The sequence below is a fragment of the Pristiophorus japonicus genome, chromosome 1, assembly GCF_044704955.1.
Source record: "Pristiophorus japonicus isolate sPriJap1 chromosome 1, sPriJap1.hap1, whole genome shotgun sequence".
NCBI classification, from domain to species: Eukaryota; Metazoa; Chordata; class Chondrichthyes; family Pristiophoridae; genus Pristiophorus; species Pristiophorus japonicus.
Window position 1 is genome coordinate 356,337,832 of NC_091977.1, and position 22,620 is coordinate 356,360,451.

General features: G+C 44.3%; 1 protein-coding gene across 3 annotated transcripts in view; it reads right to left on the minus strand.

The window, feature by feature from the left end:
• Nucleotides 1-22,252, minus strand: part of bend5 (BEN domain containing 5) — a 77,510-nt gene extending 55,258 nt beyond the window's left edge. The window contains exons 1-2 of one of the 3 annotated variants that reach the window (XM_070890700.1): nt 22,057-22,252; nt 10,315-10,454 (exon numbers count right to left, since the gene is read on the minus strand). In XM_070890700.1, the coding sequence (XP_070746801.1) occupies nt 10,315-10,454; nt 22,057-22,072 (156 nt within the window). In that variant the 5' untranslated portion in view covers nt 22,073-22,252. Of the gene's footprint in view, nt 1-10,314; nt 10,455-12,835; nt 12,900-21,363; nt 21,814-22,056 lie in introns of those variants that run through there. The other 2 variants (XM_070890693.1, XM_070890695.1) reach the window with 2 other exon arrangements.
• Between the last annotated feature and the right edge of the window lie 368 nt (nt 22,253-22,620).

The window sequence follows — 22,620 nt, forward strand, 5'->3', positions numbered from 1 at the left end:
ATATGAATAGTAAACTCCAACTTAAATCTAGGATGCGCATGTTAAGATAAGGAGAGAAAAAAAAATTCACCCGATACCCTTCCACTAATGTTGCTTACATAATTTGGAGGTTTTCCAGTATTTACATTGTTGTTCTGTGTTCCACCTAACTCTGTAAAGAGAGCAAATGGGAACTTATTAGCATACTTATTAATTTGACTAATACAAAAGCAAAATACTGCAGATGCTGGAAATCTGAAATAAAAACTGAAAATACTGGAAATACTCAGGTCAGGCAGCATCTGTGGAGAGAGAAACAGTTAACGTTTCAGGTTGATGACCATTCGTCATCGACCTGAAACGTTACTTCTGTTTCTCTCTCCACAGATGCTGCCTGATCTGCTGAGTATTTCCAGCATTTTCTGATTTTATTATTAATTTGACTATTGTACACAACTTGAAAGATCTGCATAAAAGATTCCATGGCCCTAATTAAAGAGATGAGAGTTCTGGTGCCCTGGTCAATAATCCTCGTTCAACAAACATTACCAAAAGTAGAGTATCTGCTCATTCATTTATTTGCTGTTTGTAGGACATTGCATTGTACAAACTAACTGCATTTACCTGCAAAACAGTGACTGTATTTCATAAGTAATCCATTGGTTGTAAAGCATCTTGAGGATGCCTTAAGACATGAGACACTATATAAATGCAGGCTCTATCTTCTTAATGTGCATGAAGAAAATTATGTAACATATGGTACTAAGCATCTCCCCCCCTCCCCAATAGGATATATATCAGGTGGTCTGTTAGCATACCAGTCTCACATAGATCTACACTTTTCAGTGGCCTCTCTGCCACTAAAACGAACTACACAGACCGCTGATGCTTCTTGGAGACTTATGTAAAAGTGATGTCTTGCCAATGACTGGACAATCCAATGATTGAACACTGACCTTTCATCCCGAGGTTCCAATCCAGCCCAGACTGATGTGATGAAAGTCTCTACTACAGAGCCCTTACAGCTTGCTAAATTTATTAAATGTTCAAAGCTAACATTCCCCTTTCAGATTACTGTGCAGGAGAGAGATTGGATTAGAGACATGCTACTATATTTAGCTTTCATGTGCAAAGTTTTTCTCTTAGCAGCCCATGAAAGCCAAATACAGAACAATATGGTCAAACATCTGTTCCTTTCATTGCCCACTCATTCCATGCAAGTTTGAACTTAAGACAGTATAGGATGATGAAAAATTTGTCATATGGCATGTTAATCATTCATTTGCAGTGTGACTATTTCTTAAATTCTTCTTACAATTGAGTGCAATTCTGTTAAACAAAATAATCCATTAAAAATTTTACATCTGAATTAACTTCCCATCTATGAAACCTTGCTCCCTCGTATCACATTTTTCAACCTACCCCATTATAAAGTTCCTCTGTCCACATTTACAATGACAACTGCATTTATAATGTAAACTTGTCATGCTGTAATTACAGCTTCTTCTAGTACCAACAGTGTAGCACCTTTCTCTACTCCAACCAATTTGACTTCTCTAATTCCCAAATTGTCCTAGGGTTTCTTATTTAACTATAAATATTGATTAAAAACAGAACTTGCATTAAATTTCATGACCTTGGGACTCCCCAAAGAGAATGGAGTACTTTTTTTTTTTAAAGTGCAGTCACTGTTGTAATGTAGGCATATGTGGCAGCTCATGTGCACACAACAAATCCCACAAACAGCAACAAGATAAATGACTAAATAATCTATTCTTAGTGGTGTTGGCGGCATGGACACCAGAGGAACTTTGCAGCTCTTCTTTGAATAGTATCATGGGATATTTTACGTCCACCTGAGAAGGCAGAGGGGCCTCGAAGACCTCTGGCAGTGCAGCACTCCCTCAGTATTGCAGTGCAGCATCAGCCTGGATTATGTACTCAAGTCTCTGGAGTGGAGCTTGAATCCATATTTTTTTGACTCAAGAGAAAGAGCAACAACACTTAGCCACGATTGACAAATCAAAGTGTTATATAAAATTAAGTGCAGAATGTATGACTTTAAAATGGGGATTGAATTACATCTATGCACCACTGTCCAATTATTCCCTGCCCTCTAACCTGGCTTCATCTGAAGACTACACTTGGTCAATGTTAAAGGCGCTATATAAATGCAAGTTGTTGTCATCATCTTACTTTCCATTTACAATGCCACAAGAGATCAACTAGTACTTTAATATTTGGACAGCAATGCTCCCTTTAAACTGCGTGGCTGCACAGCGCTCTGCAGCTCCCATGCAGTCCGCTCATCAGCTTTTTAAAAATGAGAAAAACCACATATGCACAGTATTTTGAATGGGCCACGCAGCCCCTTTAAGGGGCCGTGCTCACAAAGAATGTTAAAGGAAACATTGTTGGAGAGTATATTTGTTTAGCAGAAGGTGGAGTATTTCAGTTTTACAGTATTTAGTTCAGAAATTGTAGTGACTACCTTTTTAAAAGTGTCACTGTCAATTAAGTAGCATTTTTATTTCCATATTTAGAGAACCTATTTGTTCAATTGAGAAGATGCAGAGGTAGATGTAGAGAAGATGGTTCCACATGTGGGGAAGTCCACAACTAGGGGCCATAAATATAAAATAGTCACTAACAAAACCAATAAGGAATTCAGGAAAATCTTCTTTCCTCGAAGAATCGCGAAAATGTTTGGGCTGCATGGCTAGGTTCTGTTCTATAAATTCAGGTGGAACCATCTTCTCTACGTCGACCTCTGTATCTTTCCTCAGTTGAACAAATAGGCTCTCTAAATATGGAAATAAAAATGCTTCTTATTCCACAAGTAGTCCTCCTAGGTCTGTCTGGTGTTAGAACTGGAGTTCGCTTCATCAGTAACCTCCTGACACACTCTTTAGTGTACAATGGACCCTTGATCAAAAGATTCCAGACTGAAAAGCAAAAAGACCCCAAATTAGGGTAACCAGATGGCCTGGTTGGTAAAGTGAGCTTTTGAGTAAATGGAAAATGTTTAAAACTCTATTCTTCGTGCTCCTCTGAGCTTTCTGAATTGTTTCTTCCAAAGCTCCAAATATACAGCGCTACATATTCTCTCTCTCTTCTACATTTTACACATTTGAAATCAAAACCCATTGCCATCTCCGACACATACATTCTTCCTCAGGTTCTCAAACGCGTGAACCTTCTTACTTTTCTCTCTCAACCTTTCAAAACTCAAGCTCAGCATCACGTCATCTGTTCTTTCTCTTTCCCCCCACCCCCTCCAGAGTCAGAAATGCTTCCCGATATATATTTTAATTTTTGTTTCAAACTTGGTGATGCCTGCACTGCCATCCTTGACCTTCAATCCAATTTTTCAAAACATAGTAACACGCAGTTCTAATGGAAATATAATTTTAGTATGAACCCACACCACTATTTACAAAACTCCTGCAATTTAAATCTAGGAGTAACAAGAGCACAAAGCGTTTGACTTTGTAAATGAGTACTTTCTTTGGAATCGTAAGATTTTAAAAATTTTTTTAACCAGCATAGCTGCTTTAAGGGACATTATGAGTTCCCTATTAAATTGTGAGTATTAAAATCTGTTAATATGGCTGAAACCTGTCAAGCTGCAATTCTAAATAAAGGGGTCAGGAGTAGCAGTCTTGTAAAATGTGTGCCAAAAATGTATTACTTTATGTTTATCGCTTTAAAACTTGAAATAAAATATCAAATACACATGCTAACAAAATAATCTTTACATCTCCATATGGTTTAATGAGTAAATGCATCACCCTTTGTGCTACAAACTCACAGAAGGAAGGAAATGAGGAAACTTGCATTTATAGAGTGCCTTTCATGTCTTCAGGGTGCCCCAAATGTTTCAATTGCTGTCCCCGCCGTTTATAGCAGACGCATTCAAATGAACGAGGCTGAAGTATGCAACGGTCTGTCATTATCAACTCTGCAGAGTTACATCAGTACCTCAGCTATCATCAATGCAGCTCGAGTTTCAGCAGGCTGTGTCACTTGGGGCTGCTTGAAAGGAATTAATGACAGGCAATCACATTTTAACTAGGTGAGAACTATCCAAAATAGTTGTCACACTTACTGCACCTTTGCAACAGACACCTATAGCAATGACAAATGGTTAGCGCCATTTCCCTGATATAGGCGGCAGTCCAAGGTAAGTGGGCATGGTGTAAGTACATTTTTTTTTAAATAAAAAAGTGTAGTCACTGTTGTTTTGTATGCAAAGTTCCCAGTTCTATGCTGAGTCAATTGACATCCAAAAGGCATTTGATAAAATGCCACATAAAAGGCTTGCCAACAAACTTGAAGCCCACGGAATAAAAGGGACAGTGGCAGCATAGATATGAAATTGGCTAAGTGACAGGAAACAGTAGTGGTGAACTGTCAATTTTCAGACTGAAGGAAGGTTTAAGGTGGTGTTCCACAGGTGTCAGGACTAGGACTAGGATTGATAAAGAATGGAATCACTGCAATAGTAAGAAACGATAGTGGTTCAAACGATAAGGGTGTTGAAACAGTTTGGGTGGAGATAAGGAACAATAAGGGGGAAAAAAAGTCACTGGTGGGTGTAGTCTATAGGCCCCCTAACAGTAGCAATTCTGTTGGTCAGAGCATAAACCAGGAAATAGTGGGGGTTTGTAAAAAGGGAACAGCAATAATCATGGGTGATTTTAACCTCCATATTGATTGGACAAATCAAATTGGTGAGGGTAGCCTTGAGGAGGAGTTCATAGAGTGCGTAAGGGACAGGTTCCTTGAGCAGTATGTAACAAAACCAACCAGGAGGCAGGCTATCTTAGGTCTGGTGCTGTGTAATGAGACAAGATTAATAAACATTCTCCTCGTAAAGGATCCCCTTGGAATGAGTGATCATAGCATGATTGAGTTTCAAATTCAGATGGAGGGTGAGAAAGTTGGATCTCTAATCAGCATACTAAGCTTAAATAAAAGGAGACTATGAAGGTATGAGGGCTGAGTTGGGTAATGTGGACTGGGAAAATAGATTAAAGGGTAGGATGATTGATGAACAGTGGTGTACATTTAAGGAGATATTTCACAACTCAGGAAAAATATATTCCAGTGAGGAGGAAAGGGTGCAAGATAGACATCCGTGGCTAACTAAAGAAATAAAGGACGGAATCCAATTAAAAACAAGGGCATACAAAGTGGCCAAAACTAGTGGGAGGACAGAAGACTGGGAAGCTTTTAAAAGCCAGCAAAGAATGACTAAAAAAATGATTAAGGGAAGAAAGACTATGAAAGTAAACTAGTGCAAAATATAAATACAGATAGCAAAAGTTTCTATAGGTATCTACGGATGGCTATCCTTTCTCTTACACCCTTTCCTCCTCACTGGAATATATTTTTCCTGAGAGTTGTGAACTATCTCCTTAAATGTACACTGATCTAGAAATACTAGGGGACCGAGGGTCTAGCGAGTAGGAGGAACTGAAGGAAATCCTCATTAGTCAGGAAATTGTGCTAGGGAAATTGATGGGACTGAAGGCAGATAAATCCTCAGGGACTGATAGTCTGCATCCCAGAGTACTTAAGGAAGTGGCCCTACAAATAGTGGATGCATTGGTGGTCATTTTCCAACATTCTATAGACTCTGGATCAATTCCTATGGATTGGAGGGTAGCTAATGTAAACCCACTTTTTAAAAAAAGGGAGAGAGAGAAAACAGGGAATTATAGACCAGTTAGCCTGACATCAGTAGTGGGGAAAATGTTGGAATCAATTATTAAAGATGTAATAGCAGCATATTTGGAAAGCAGTAACAGGATCGGTCCAAGTCAGCATGGATTTATGAAAGGGAAATCATGCTTGACAAATCTTCTAGAATTTTGAGGATATAACTAGTAGAGTGGACAAGGGAGAAACAGTGGATGTGGTGTACTTGGACTTTCAAAAGGCTTTTGACAAGGTCCCACACAAGAGATTAGTGTGCAAAATTAAAGCACATGGTATTGGGGGTAATCTATTGACGTGGATAGAGAACTGGTTGGCAGACAGGAAGCAAAGAGAAGGAATAAACGGGTCCTTTTCAGAATGGCAGGCAGTGAATAGTGAGGTACTGTAAGATCAGTGCTGGGACCCCAACTATTTACAATATACAATATACATTAATGATTTGGACGAAGGAATTGAATGTAATATCTCCAAGTTTGCAGATGACACTAAGCTGGGTGGCAGTGTGAGCTGTGAGGAGGATGCTAAGAGGCTGCAGGGTGACTTGGACAGGTTAGGTGAGTGGGCAAATGCATGGCAGATGCAGTATAATGTAGATAAATGTGAGGTTATTCACTTTGGTGGCAAAAACAGGAAGGCAGATTATCTGAATGGTGACAGATTAGTAAAAGGGGAGGTGCAATGAGACCTGGGTGTCATGGTGGTGTCATGGTACATCAGTCATTGAAAGTTGGCATGCAGGTATAGCAGGCGGTGAAGGCGGAAAATGGCATATTGGCCTTCATAGCGAGAGGATTTGGGTATAGATGCAGGGAGGTCTTACTGAAGTTGTACAGGGCCTTGGTGAGGCCACACCTTGAATATTATGTAGTTTTGGTCTCCCAATTTGAGGAAGGACATTCTTGCTATTGAGGGAGTGCAGCGAAGGTTCACCAGACTGATTCCCGGGATAGCAGGACTGACATATGAAGAAAGACTGGATCGAATAGGCTTATATTTACTGGAATTTTGATGAATGAGAGGGGATCTCAGAAACATAAAATTCTGACGGGATTGGACAGGTTAGATGCAGGAAGAATGTTCCCGACGTTGGGGAAATCCAGAACCAGGGGTCACAGTCTAAGGGTAAGGGGTAAGCCATTTAGGATTGAGATGAGGAGAAACTTCTTCACTCAGAGAATTGTGAACCTGTGGAATTCTCTACCACAGAAAATTGTTGAGGCCAGTTCGTTAGATATATTCAAAAGGGAGTTAGATGTGGCCCTTTTGGCTAAAGGGATCAGGGAGTATGGAGAGAAAGCAGGAATGGGGTACTAAAGTTGCATGATCAGCCATGACCATATTGAATGGTGGTGCAGGCTCGAAGGGCCAAATGGCCTACTCCTGCACCTATTTTCTATGTTTCTATAAAAAGGAAACGGGTGGCTAAAGTAAATGTTGGTCCCTTAGAGGATGAGACAAAGGAATTAGTAATGGGAACATCGAGATGGCAGAAACTCTGAACAAATATTTTGTATCAGTCTTTACGTAGAGGACACTAACAATAGTCCATCAATGGATAGTCTAGAGGCTATGTTTGGGGGGGGGGGGGGGGGGGGAAGGTGGGCGGGGGGGGAGGAGAGGAACTTATCACAATCACAAAGGAGGTGGTACCCATTAAGATAATGGGACTAAAGGCAGATAAATCCCCTGGACCTGATGGCTTGCAGGCTTGCATCCTGGGGTCTTAAGAGAAGTAGCGGCAGGGATCGTGGATGCATTGGTTGTAATATACCAAAATTCCCTGGATTCTGTGGAGGTCCCAGCAGATTGGAAAACTGGAAATGTAACGCCCCTATTTAAAAAAGGAGGCAGACATAAAGCAGGAAACTATAGACCAGTTAGCCTAACATCTGCAGTTGGGAAAATGTTGGAGTCCATTATTAAAGAAGCAGTATCAGGTCATTTGGAAAAGCAAAATTTGGTCAGGCAGAGTCAGCATGGATTTATGAAAGGGAAGTCATGTTTGACAAATTTGCTGGAGTTCTTTGAGGCTGTAACGAACAGGGTGGATAAAGGGGAACCAGTGGATGTGATGTATTTGGACTTCCAGAAGGCATTTGACAAGGTGCCACGTAAAAGGTTACTGCACAAGATAAAAGTTCAGAGTTGGGGGTAATATATTAGCATGGATAGAGGATTGGCTAACTAACAGAAAACAGAGTGTCAGGATAAATGGTTCATTCTTTGGTTAGCAACCAGTAACTAGTGCGGTGCTGCAGGGATCAGTACTGGGACCCCAACTGTTTACAATCTATATTAACGACTTGGAAGAATGGACCGAGTATAACATAGCCAAGTTTGCTGACGATACAAAGATGGGAGGAAAAGCAATGAGTGAGGAGGACAAAAAAATCTGCAAAAGGACATAGACAGGCTAAGCGAGTGGGCAAAAATTTGGCAGGTGGAGTATAATATTGGAAAGTGAGAGGTCATTCATTTTGGCAGAAAAAAAATCAAAGAGCAAGGTATTATTTAAATGGAGAAAGATTGCAAAGTGCTGCAGTACAGCAGAACCTGGGGGTACTTGTGCATGAAACACAAAAGGATATGCAGGTACAGCAAGTGATCAGGAAGGCCAATGGTATCTTGGCCTTTATTGCAAAGGGGATGGAGTATAAAAGCAGGAAGCCTTACTATAGCTATACAAGGTATTGGTGAGACCACACCTGGAATACTGCATTCAGTTTTGGTTTCTATATTTACGAAAGGTTATAATTGCTTTGGAGGCAGTTCAGAGAAGGTTCACTCGGTTGAGGGGGTTGACTTATGAGGAAAGGTTGAGTAGGTTGGCCCTCTACTCATTGGAATTCAAAGAATGAAAGGTGATCTTATCAAGACGTATAAGATTATGAGGGGGCTTGACAAGGTGGATGCAGAGAGGATGTTTCCACTGATGGAGGAGACTAGAACTATAGGGCACAATCTTAGAATAAGGGGCCACCCATTTAAAACAGAGATGAGGAGAAATTTCTTCTGAGGGTTGTGAATCTGTGGAATTCGCTGCCTCAGAGAGCTGTGGATGCTGGAACATTGAATAAATTTAAGACAGAAATAGATGGTTTCTTAATCAATAAGGGGATAAGGAGATATGGAGAGCTGGCAGGGAAGTGGAGCTGAGTCCATGATCAGATCAGCCATGATCTTATTGAACGGCGGAGCAGGCTCGAGAGGCCGTATGGCCTACTCCTGTTCTTATGACACTGATTTTCTTGATATATATTAATGACTTAGACATACAGGACACATGTTCAAAATGCAGATGACACAAATCTTGGAAGTATGCTGAACAGTGAGGAGGATAGCGATAGACTTCAAGACAGACAGGCTAGTGGAATGGGCTGACACGTGAAAGATGAAAAAGTAGAAAAGTGCGAAGTGATACATTTAGACAGGAAGAACGAGGAGACGCAATATAAACTAAAGGGTACAATTCTAAAGAGGATGCATGAACAGAGAGACCTGGGGGTATACGTGCACAAATCATTGAAGGTGCCAAGGCAGGTTGAGAAAGCAGTTAAAAAGCATACGGGATCCTGGGCTTTATAAAGAGGCAGAGTACAAAAGCAAGGAAGTTATGATGGACCTTTATAGAACACTGAATTGGCCTAAACTGGAGTATTGTGTCCAATTCTGAGCACCAGACTTTAGAAAGGATGTGAAGGCCTTAAAGAGGGTTCAGAAAAGATCTACAAGAATAGTTCCAGGGATAAGGGACTTCAGTTATATGGATAGACTGGAGAAGCTGGGGTTGTTCTCCTTGGAGCAGAGGATATATGATGGAGATGTTCAAAATCATGAGCAGTTTAGACAAAGAAGATAGAGAAAAACTGCTCCCATTGGCAGAAGGATTGAGAACCACAGGGCACAGATTTAAGGTGATTGGCAGAAGAACGAAAAGCAACACGAGGTAAAACTTCTTTTTTAAAAACGCAGTGAGTGGTTATGATCTGGAATGCACTGCCTGCAAGGGAAAGTACCTAAAGGACAAAATTTGCAGGGCTACGGGGAAAGGGCAGGGGAATGGGACAAGCTGAAACACTCTTGGAGAGCCAGCGCGGGCTCGACGGGTCAAATGGCCGCCTTCTGTGCTGTAACCATTCTATGATTCTATGATTCCATTCTATATCAATCAGGGTGGTAATAAAGGTGCTTCAACTGGCCTTGGTTTGGGGTTGGAAGAAGAAAAATCAATCGAGTTCCTATTCTTGAATTGAAAACAGAAAATGCTGGAAATACTCAACCAGCATATGTGGAGAGAGAAACAGAATTAATGTTTCAGGTCAATGACATTTCATCAGAACGTATGGAATACGATTTAGTGACCACTACCAAAAGGTGTATGTATATGGTACTCAGGTGAGAACACGTTCTGCCATGATGTTGCATAGTCAAACAGCTTGCTGATACATTGGTCAGTTGGGTAAAGTTCTGGAGGGATGTAAACAGGTGTGGGACTACACCCCAGCGTTAATTAGCCTCTTCAGAAGTAGGGAGAAAAGGGAAGGTAACGAAGAGAAAAATAATATTTTTCCAATTTAAGAAGGTAGAAGATTCTCAAACATTATTTAATACCTGGATATTGTTGAATTGATGTGGTTCATATTCAGTGCTGTCACCATCTTCTGATTCAGACACTTCAATAAAACTTCCAATTATTTTTGGCACTTTGCATCTTTTCAGTTTCAAAAATTTCTCCAGTTCTTGTCTGCTATCTAAGGAATAAAAAAAAATTGGTGAAGAAAAAAATAAAAATCAGGAACTTTTACTGCTGCAGTACTTACCCCATCAGATGCTGCTAGAAAAAAGTTACAACTACCCCCAAATACCTTATAAAAGTACTGCTATTACATTCAAAATATCATCTGTACATTTACAATCACATTTACCAAGCTTCAGATATGCCAAGGTGTACAATTCTAATCTCCAAAAGGGGAGCAACATTAAGACACGAAGTCTGAATTTACTCATTACTGTAAACAAGATGTGAAAACATCAGTGAAGGCTTCATGTGGCACGGAAAAATAATCAAAAGAAAAATACAATGCCTCTCTGAACACTCTGGATTTCAAAATTTTAGGATTACAAGAAGAAAAAAAGTGATTATTTGCACTAGTTTTTTTTGAGCGTCCTTCTATGCCTTCGCACACTTGAGTCCACCCTGGTCCTCCCGCACATGCGCACTCTTCGAACCCAACACCGGAAGTTGGGCCTGAAAAGTGAGCTGGAGCTGCTTCTAGCTTTGATTATTTTCAGGACTTTTGCTGAAAATATCGCTGTGATTATCTGCACGAACATGTTGCTGCCTTCAGTGGGAGAGAAAACATCAGTGGGGGGGGGGGGGGGGGAGAAAGAGGAAGAGGTGTGTGCATAAATTGTCCAAAAAATTATGAAAAAAAATGTGCTCAATAATCTAACCCAACGGTTAGTAACCACGCATAAGAAATATAAGAATTAGGAGGAGTTTGCCATACAGCCCCTTGAGCCTGCTCCACCATTCAATAAGATCATGGCTGATCTGCGACCTCAACTCCACTTCCTTGCCCAATCCCCATATCCCTTGATTTCCCCTAAAGTCCAAAAATCTATCTATCTATCTCAGCCTTGAATATACTCACCGATTCTGCATCCACAGCCCTTTGGGGTAGAGAATGCCAAAGATTTACAACCCTCAGTGGTGAAATTTCTCCTCAGCTCAGTCTTAAATGGCCAACCCCTTGTCCTGAGACTATGCCCCCTAGTTCTAAGCTCTTCAGCCAGGGGAAACATGCTCTCAGCATCTATCCTGTCAATCCCCCTCAGAATCTTATGTTTCAATGAAATCACCTCTCATTCTTCTAAACTCGAGAGTATAGGCCTAATCTACTCAATCTCACCTCATAGGACAACCCTCTCATCCTAGGAATCAATCTAGTGAAACTTTGTTGCACCGCCTCCAAGGCAAGTATATCCTTCCTCAGATAAGGTGACCAAAGCCCTGTACAAGTGTAGCAAGACCTCCTTACTCTTGTACCTCAACCCCCTTGTAATAAAGACCAACATGCCACTGAATGAATGAATGAACAAACAGCAGGTCGGGGAGGGGGGTGGTGCAAGAAGAGAACATGGGGGGGGGCTATTTGATTTGTTTTGATTCTTATTGCTGCAAATAGCCCAGATTAACTACTATAGAATTAGAGTGAACATAAAGTCTAATTTGATCTAAATCATCATCAAATATAGATCAGTATACACTGAATTTTGCAAAATCTACAATACAAGCTCATGTAAATGAATCAGAAACAAGACTCTAGCTAAAGCTTAAAAACCAGCAAAACCATTAGGCCAGTCACAGCAGGGGTGGGGGAAGGGGGGGGGCTCAAAAGCTGATCAAAGTTACTTTGAAATTTAAGCAATGGGCAGCAAGTCAGAGACACAGCAACTGAGTCTTGCAGTGTAGTCCAGTGCAGAAGCAAAGTCTTGATGTCCAGGAATTTGGAAGCCAAATTTTAGAAAAGAGCCAATGCTCAAACAGTGCAGGCATGGTCAGGAGATGGGTAGAGGCAGTTTAAAGTAGCAGTTAACATAGTTAGGAATAAAATGCACCCACTATTAGAGCCTGGGGAACTTAAACAGTGGAAGAGAGGAGATTGGGAGAGAAAGGGCTAAGGAATGCAGCGGATGGTCAATGATAGAGGTGCCCAGTGAGAAGCTCCCAAAGGAGCTGACCACCAAGGAGAACCATTTTCCTTTTTGATGGCTTTACCAAAATAAAAGTGTGTTAATTTCAGAGATGACATTCATCTTTATTGAGGTCATGTAAGACAAATCATCAATTTTCCTATTGCAATAAACTGCAAAATGGAGTTTATATAAACAAGAGTAATATTCTTCATCTACTTGATAGAAAATTACCACAGTGCTATACACTTATGATGCCCAGTTACCTGTTTGAAAAGAATCAAATTTCTTGATATACAAGTCACATGACAAAAATAATCCACTAACCAAAAGTCTATAGGGCTAAACTTTCGCCTTCATTTTCAGCAGTTTTCTTGACAAAAAACCGCCGGCGAATGTTTCCTCTATTTTTTTTTATAAAAAGAGTTCCACCCACATTTTGAAAAGACGGCCGGGTAGCAAACCACCCACATGCACCACCGAGAAAACCGCCAGGATCTAAGTTTTGCCTCAACGGAGGACCCGTACACACCGCCAAGAAAACCGCCCACGAAAAACTGCCTGAAACAGGGCAGTAGGCGAGTACCCTGCAAAGAAAGGCAAGTTAAAGTTTTTTAATAATTATTTTTAAAATTCTAAAACGGAGATTACATTAAAAAAAAAGTGGTTTGAGAATGTTTTATAACTTTTTATTTTTTGTTTAAGTGAAAAAATATTTTGAGTTTTCCCCCTCCTCCCTCGGTACAACCGCAGCCTCGGATTAAATGTTTTAAAACATTTTAAGAACTGCCCATTCTCGCTACTTTCGGCTGTAACCACCAAGAATCTTGGTACAAGAACCATTTTCTCGCCAGGCGGTTTTAATTACCTAATTAGTGGAAACTTTCACTGGCTTAACGGTATTTTCTGGACGGCAATCGGGCAGTGAGGGCCTTGTGGAAAGTCTACCCCAAGAAGTCTAAGATCTACCTGAATGATAAAATTGCTTAATGACACGATTACCTAAAAGAGTTGCCTTGATGTGGGCAGTCAAAAGAATGCTTAGAGTAGAAAAACTGGAGCTGACTTTCCCAATTCAGTAGCAACCTTGACTGTGCTCTTACACATTGTAGGGATAAAATGGGATTCTATGGATTGAAGAAGTTGGGTGCACCTAAAGTTTCAGTTAAAAGATTCTGAAAAGTCTCAAGAGTTTGGCGTTTTATTATTTACAAAGTAAATATTGTATAAGTCAGGTACTTTATCACTGTTTTGCTATCTTGAATCAATAAAACTATTCCCTTCCCGATTTGCACTGGTATTTCTCTTGGAATCTATATGCAAATTAAAATCTCCCACGATTGCAGCATTTTTCTTCATACAGGTTACTGGGATAAGTCTCATGGATGTAAAATACCTCCCTGGACAACATCAGAGTGACGAGTACAAATGGAACCATATTCCAGCAAGGAGCCTATGCCTTCTAAATGAGAAGGAATTCATTTGGACCACAAAAATTGAATTTGAAAATAATTATTGTAGAATTATATTTTAATTTATAAAAAAAACACTACAGAACCAATAAGTTATCTGGAAGCTTTCAAATCTTGCACTGGAGTACACCCAGTGAGCTACGTTCTCTGGGAAAAGACAAGCTTAGTTGCGATAACCTCCAATATTAAACGCCTGACACACATTACCAATTCAATTTTTCCTGATAGTGTTATACCTATCGATTCTGGGATCATTCTAGTAATTTTTTTTTTTGCACATTCTCCAGTGCCTCCATATCCTTTTTTATAATATGGAGACGAGAACTGTGCACAGTGCTCCAAGTGTGGTCGAACCCAGGCATATGGAGACCTGAACTGAGCATGGTGCTCCAAGTCTAACCAAGGTATATGGAAAGCGGGCCCTGGAACATCGTGGGCTGCCCTGACCTGTGAGAGAACACCACTGCAGGTCAGGGCTATAAATAGAGCTGGAGCGCCAGGCCACTGGAACATCGTGGGCGAAGGTGTGGCGAATGAGGGTACGGGGCCCAGAAGAGCAGAGGGGCCCAGGGGCAGCACGAGCCAGCCTACACAGATATGTGTGCGCACTAGGTCCGTACAGCAGAGCAGGTCTCCAGTCGTCTTGGGTAATCCTTACCACTGAATAAAAGGTCTAGCTCTGCCGAGCCAGTGTGGTGGTTGATGTGCAACAGCTACCACATGTTAAAAAAACAATCCACGCACAGGCATCTTCCACCCCTTCAATTGCAGTTCAGGACTGGAACATCTGTGAACTCATGTGGAAGCAAGTCATCCTCGTTCGAGGGACCGCCTATGATGATTACATAAGCACACACCAGGAGAACCTCCCCTTGAAGTGGCACAAAATCATGCCCAACTGACCTCTCATTTAATTAAAGCAAATTGGACTGAGATTGCTTCAGATTCTGTGTCAACTTAATGTGACATCTGCACATCAAAACTTAATTTTATAGTCTTCCTCTCAATCTACATTTGGAAAAAGGCAGAAAACTTGATAATCCCACTCTATCTAACCTCAAGAATGTTTAAGTAATTAAAAATGGCATTGGTATCTGGTGCAGACCCTAGCCCTCACTGAAATCTCCTCCAGATTGACATCAAGAAATCACTGAGCTCCTCTGACAATTTAGATTAAGGCAGTGAGTAGATAACACAAGAACATAAGAATTAGGAGCAGGAGTAGGCCATTCCACGGTGCAGATCATCATCAAGATTAAAAGCATCTGCTCAATTAGTGTAGATACATTTTCTCAAGTGTCAAATTCTTTTGTAACTTTGTTAATTTGGCAGTAGACTTTCCCCACTCAGGAAGAATCTATATAGCTCAAACCAGAGAGATCTTGCAAGTGCTATATTTTCACTACAACTATTTTGTTGTATACTTTAATCAAGCGCCCCCTGATAAAAGGGGGGGGGGGGGGGGGTGGGGGTAATCATTACAACTATTTTGTTTCGAACATGTAACGAATTCGCATGTCATCCTTGTGCAGGAGCCAATAAGCAAACTCTACTCTAACGCTCATTTATTTATGTACAACGACCAGCAGAGCACTTCAACTCTTTTGTTGTGAACAAAAATAAACAATTAAATCAAGTGCCCCCTTATTAAAGGGGGGATACACACACGCCAAACAGTTTACAAGTGCCTTTTTGGGGGAGGGGGGGGGGGTTGGGGTTTTTTTTGGCGCTAAAACCACAAATATATACCAGTGCCCCCCATAAAAGGGGAGGGGGACACTAAAACCTGGCAATAAAACAAATTAAACTGTAAAACATATAAAATCAAAATAAAATTTGGTTGCCTGGGGTGATGATGCACTCCAGTCGCTCCGGCGCCCATCTCTCACGGAAGGCCACGAGCATACCGGTGGACACCACGTGCTCCATCTCCAAGGACACCCTGGCTCGGATGTATGCACGGAAGAGAGATAGGCAGTCGGGCTGAACGACCCCTTCGACCGCCCGCTGCCTGGACCAGCTGATGGCACCCTTGGCCGTGCCCAGGAGCAGTCCTACGAGGAGGCACTCGGACCTACCCGCTCCCCTCCGCACAGGGTGCCCAAAGATCAGGGGTGTGGGACTGAAGTGCAACCAGAAATTGAGGAGCAGCCCCTTTAAATAATGAAACAGGGGCTGCAACCTCGCACACTCCATAAAAACATGCAACATGGACTCTTCCAGACCGCAGAAATTGCAGGCGACCTGGGAGCCCGTGAACCGGCTTAAAAATTTGTTGCATGGGTCTGCTCCGTGCACCAACCTCCAGGCCAAGTCCCCGATGAATAGTGGGAGGATTCCCACGTAGAGTGCACTCCATTGGGGACCCGCGCCTCCTCCGGACGGCAAGATGTTGCGCCATGGCGTGTCCGGACAGCAGACGAGGATGGCGAGGTTGAGTGTGCAGGAGCAGCCCGTACAGGAAACCCCTCCGCGCAGAACTAAAAGGCACGGAGGGGATTTCCCAGAGGTGGCTCAAGTTGTGAGGCGCCGGCTCCCGAGGGAGGTTCCGGGGTTTGGCGCCGATGAGGAATTCTGTCCGGACGGGAGTCAGTTCGGACGAGATCTCCCCACGTGCTTGAGCCTCTTCGACACACCTAACGGAGTCAGGGCCCAGCGCTATTTTTAGCGACTCGATGGCATCGGCCGTCGGCCGAATTTAGGCGCCGTGCCAGCACCCATCCAGCCAGCTCCTCCACCATCGAGCAGGTCCCTGACCCTGGTCACCTCGCCAGCCACAGTCACCTCGTCCGCCTGCCAGCTAAAACCTCGGTCGCGGAGGTACGGATTCCTGAGCAGCGGCTCCTGCAGGACAGCCGCCACTCCAGATGGTGGAGAGCTGCGCTTGGTGGAGACTCTGTTCCAGACCCTGATGAGTTCCTGGTAAAAGACAGGCAGCCCCTGCACGGCGGTCCTGATGCCCCCCAGGCTCACAAACAGGAGCTGCATGTCATAGTTGAGGCTGTACTGCTGGCGAAAGAAGTACGTCGCCAGTGCACGCCACCTAGGAGGGGGCTCGACGTAAAAGCACAACAACTCTTTTAGGGTAAACAAAATGAAACATTCAATCAAGTGCCCCCCAATCTGGGGGACACTCCAGACACTTTTAACTGCATTCTTTTTTGTTTTTTTGTTTTGTTTTTGTTTTTTGTTTTTTTGTGTGACTTTTTTTGGGGGGGCATTAAAATGATATAATTTACAAGTGCCCCCTATGGAAAGGAGAGGGGGACACTAAAACCCGGCAATTAAAACAAATTAAACTTTAAAACATAAAATCAAATTAAAATTTGGTTGCCGGGGGTGATGATGCACTCCAGTCCGTCCGGCGCCCACCTCTCGCGGAAGGCCGCGAGCGTACCGATGGACACCGCGTGCTCCATCTCCAAGGACACCCTGGCGCGGATGTACACGCGGAAGAGAGGCAGGCAGTCGGGCTGAACGACCCCCTCGACCACCCGCTGCCTGGACCGGCTGATGGCACCCTTGGCCATGCCCAGGAGCAGTCCGACGAGGAGGCCCTCGGACCTACCCGCTCCCCTCCGCACAGGGTGCCCAAAGATCAGGAGTGTGGGACTGAAGTGCAACCAGAATTTCAGGAGCAGCCCCTTTAAATATTGGAACAGGGGCTGCAACCTCACACATTCAGTAAAAGCATGGAACACGGACTCCTCCAGACCGCAGAAATTGCAGGCGGCCTGGGAGCCCGTGAACCGGCTTAAAAATTTATTGCACGGGACTGCTCCGTGCACCACCCTCCAGGCCAAGTCCAGGCCAATAATGGGAGGACTCCCACGTAGAGTGCCCTCCATCGGGGACCCCCGCCTCCTCCGGACGGCAAGATGGTACACCATGGCGTGTCCGGACGGCAGACGAGGTTGGCAAGGTTGAGAGTGTGCAGGAGCAGCCCGTACAGGAAACCCCTCCGCGCAGAACTGAAAGGCACGGAGGGGATTTCCCCGAGGCAGCTCAAGTTGTGAGGCGCCGGCTCCCGAGGGAGGTTCCGGGGTTTGGCGCCGATGAGGAATTCCGTCCAGACGGGGGTCAGTTCGGACGGGATCTCCCCACGTGCTTGAGCCTCCTCGACACACCTAACGGAGTCAGGGCCCAGAGCTGTTTTTAGTGACTCGATGACATCGGCCGCGCGGCGGACGTCGGCCAAATTTAGGCGCCGCGCCAGCGTGTCTGGTGCCATCCAGCCTGCTCCTCCGCCATCGAGCAGGTCCCTGACCCTGGTCACCTCACCAGCCACAGCCCTCTCGTCCGACTGCCACCTAAAACCTCGGTCGTGGAGTTATGGATTCCTGAGCAGCGGCTCCTGCAGGACAGCCGCCACTCCAGCTGGTGGAGAGCTGCGCTTGGTGGAGACTTTGTTCCAGACCCTGGTGAGTTCCTTGTAAAAGACAGGCAGCCCCTGCACGGCGGTCCTGACGCCCCCCAGGCTCACAAACAGGAGCTGCATGTCATAGTTGAGGCTGTACTGCTGGCGAAAGAAGTACGTCGCCAGTGCATGCCACCTAGGAGGGGGCTCGACGTAAAAGCACTACAACCTTTAGTGGGACGCAACGGATGAAATCAATTAACACAAAGGTTTTGCTGCTTCCAATGGCAAGAATATCGGGTTGTTTATACTGTTGGGGTATGTCAATGGTGCTCTTGTTGTTGGAGGCAATCCTATAGTACAAAAGGGAAGGCAATGTTAAGAGGTGGTGGCTGTTGATAGACTTGAGACACAGAGCACCAGCCAATATTAGAGATATGTCATTAAATTGATTGTCTCCTATCTTATCCCAACATGGTCAATCAGTCTGACCCTCTATGTTCAATGGTATAAATGACTGTGCTTGTTTTCTCATTTCAGCTTTAACCCAATCAACCAAGCAACTGGAAATATATTGATATGAAAAGCAAGTTGCTGGAAGGAAATCTAGTCTCTGTTAAATATTTGATTATTCCAAAAGCTCAGGAATAGAACTAGAGAATCACTTCGGGGGAGAAATTCAGTAGCGCCCAATGGGGCGTAAACTTTTCAAATTTTGAAAAGTTAGTACCAGGCGCAAAGGATTCTGAACTTCTAAATTGCACGTTAGCGCCCCAGGAAGGAAGGGGGGGCGGGGGGCGGTAAATCAAGTGCTAATGACCTCAGTAGGGCGCTACAGGGGTGCTTCCACCAGAGCGCTACCAAATTGCAAATGACTTGCATTCAGCAATCATCCTTCAATCCTTCACACTGGCTGATTCCAACTCTTAAAGGGGAGGTTGTATCAATGTGCATCTGCTCATTTATCATTATTCCAGGAATTGAAGTCGACCTGAGAGCAAGTGAAACACCTCATGGCTATGGCTGCTCCTAATCCAAATCTAAGGGAAGAGAGCTCGTCAGTTCACTGACATCACATTGCAGTGGAGCAAAGGAGGGAAGCACTATTCCCAGCCAGTGGAAGGAGACCACTGCCCCAGGTCTTCAGGGCAATGTGGAGGGAAGTGGCAGAGATGGTCTCGGTCAATAGTGTCGTGCAACGCAGCCTGACATAGTATTGTAAAAGATTCAACGACCTCAGTCAGGTGGTCATGGTGAGAACATGCTTAAACAGGTCCTACATACCAGCATCTGACCCTCTGTCTGTGCACACTGCGCAAGGCACCATTCCCCCACCAAACATCTGCATTTACCCAAACTCACACCCTCATCTCACGCTTTGCGTACATTGTTATTCAATGATGGCAGACAGATCTCCCAGAAACATAGCTGGAGTCTGACTCGCACACATTTGTGCCTTTTGCAGGCCAAGATGGAACACAATAGGAGGGAGCAGCAGAGGACAGGTGGGGGTGAACCTTAAGCTCCAGCAGTTCTCAGACCTGGAGGTGTGAGTGTTGCGACTCATTGGGCAGCAGGTGGTGGGTGCTGTCGGTGATGGCGACCCTGTTGGGGGCAACAACGGCATCTTCATCGTCTCTCCTTTTCTCTTCCCACTTCCCCCTCACGCCAGAAGGCTTTATCACTTTCCAGCTCCTGATGCTGTCTGCATTCCTTGCTCCATTCCTTCCCCCTGGCCTCACCTGGACAAGAATCTTGTGCTTTCAGATAATCAGCAACCAGATGACCAGCCTGTCCCTGAGCCCCCCCCAATGAAAGTGACAAAAGAGGACCCAAGCACCGTGTCACTGGATCTTTCACCTGCAAGCACCACCCCAGAGACTGGCACTATGTGATCATTAGAGGCAAGCTAAGTACAGGAGTCTGCACTGGAGGATGTGCCAGGGATGAGCAGGCTGCAGCAAGGCCAAGGGGAAAGGATAGCTCTGGAGCCAGCTCCCCAGAGATGATGGTGGACTCCCAGAGAGACCTTGGGGAATCACACCTCATGAGACGAGTCATGGGCGATGTGGCATCTTCCATTGCAACATAGGCAGAAGCAACGCAGACAATGGTTGCTGACATCGAAGCTCAGACTGCTCTCATGCAGTCTCAGTTGGATGCCACGCCAGCTCTGACTGCTACCATCGTCGCTGGGTCCCCCAGTCGACTGGGGATCTCACAGTGCCAAAGCAGGTCAGTGGAGCAGGAACCTGCTGTCCTTTCTCAGGATGACAGCATCCCTGATCCCACCACTGCCACTGCACTTATCGCTGCCAGCCCAGACTGCTGCCACCCAGCCAGAGGTGGGTCTCTGGCCCCGACACTCAGCAGCCTTCCAAATCGGGTGCCTTGAGGCAACGGTGGCTTGGTGGATGAAACAGGTATAGATGTGCACATCTTACACCTTAAGGAGCAGATTTACATAGCGACAATTGCCTGCTGTCAGGATGGGTGATGTTGGGATAAAATAGGATAATAACACTTCAGAAATTGAGAAATTCAAAAACACATTTAAAACTTTCCACAACAGTTCCTTAGCAGGCTTCATTAAGCTTACGATAATTTGCAGACATTTCTCTTACTGTAATAATGTTGGCGTAAAAAAGTGACACATTATAGTTAATAACTGCAATGCAATCTTCAAAATGCAACGGTAATCGTTAAACTATATGTATACATACACTCGTGTCACCCCGTGTCAGAAAGCAATAATTATGTGCTGAAAGAGAAAAATAGAAATATCAAATTTTTCTCTGCACTGAGATGAAAAATAAAGGAGCAGGAGATAAAGAGTTCGAAGACACGAAAGGAAGTGGCGGCCGGAACAAAAACAATAAATAGCTGCTGCCTACCGCGGGATGGGGAAAAAAAAGAGACCCCCGCCCTCATATCGGGAGGGGAGAGAGCGGGGTCACATGGTTCAACCAATTATGGCCATTTTCGGGGCAGGGGAACTATCCAAACAACCATCAGCCTTTCACAGAGGGGGAGACAGACAGTCGGAGCTCAGCTCGACAGGTTTCAAAGTGGCCCGTGCTGGGCTAACACCGAGCATTCCCTCATCTTCCTCCTCCTCACCGGCCTAGTACCTACCTCCCAGAGCAAGGATCTGGGCCTTCCGGCAGTGGCCCCCATTGGTAACGGCGCCTGTTTCCGGCTCTCGCCACCCGGGCCCTGGTCCCGGGCCCACTCCCACTCCCACTCCTGGCAGCATCAGCCGGTAAACTTGTTTCTTGTTGAAATCGCACTTGGAAGTCGGGTGGAAATTTTTAATGTGAGACACGGGCACAATATGATGCACTTGGCCCTGCAGGAAGCGCACACAGGCGAACATATCTGTTTATGGAGGGCGCCGGCCGACCTCCCGCACCAACTGAAGAGGGGCGCGAGGAACCGCCAGCCTCCCGAGCAGCAGCTTTCTGCGCCTGACGTCACCGGCAGAGGCGCACCAACAGGGCATCAGGCTGTAGCCGTGCCCCGGGCTGCACAGGGCATAGCCACCAATTTGTCTTTAACTCGGCAACCAAGAGTTTTCACCGACCCGCCGCCTGGGCCCTTCTATGCAAAATCGCGGTGGTTGGGCAGTGAATCACGCTGCACATCACAAAAGTCGTGGAATTCGCCGCAGGACACCCAATCACTTGCCCCAATTGTAAAAGGGGAAGGGAGGATAAATCGGCAGATTGTACAAGGATCACTCGGCAGGATGAGGTAAATAATGCACCTCAGGGTGAAAAGAAAAGTTCGACACAATGAGCAAGGTTCACTAAACAATACAAACTTTACCTGGCACCAAGCTCATGGTGCAGAGAATAACCAGCACGGCGAGCAGCACACAAAGGAAACTTCAGTGTACAGGGTAGACCTCCGTCAACGTATAAAGTATAGTTTTTACTCTTTGTCTGCACTTCATAGCTTTGGAAAAAAAAATCACCTCCCTCCTTTTTGTGAACGTCAACATTGGATGTTTGCCATTCTTACTTTGAGAACCCAAACTGCAGTGCAGTCATAGGCAGGCCAAAATGCCTTCTAAGCTTTACAATCTCAGAAGTGCACCCTCTACTGTAACACCGAATTTATAACCTCTTAGATTAGCAATTTAGTGTCACATTAGAGTCAGATTTATGCTGTGGAATCATGAAGAAATGGGTTCAGATTTCGCAAACTCATTTCATGCAGGACCTTTACAATCAGCAGAGATTATATGGGTGAATTCCAAGCCAGGTCCAAGAGATGAAAGAAGTATGCTGTCTATTATGTTCTTTTTGTTATCATTTTACATGTTCTTTTATATTCACTTACACATCAGCTTGAGTAAATTTATATTCTATGAACATGGAATATCGTACA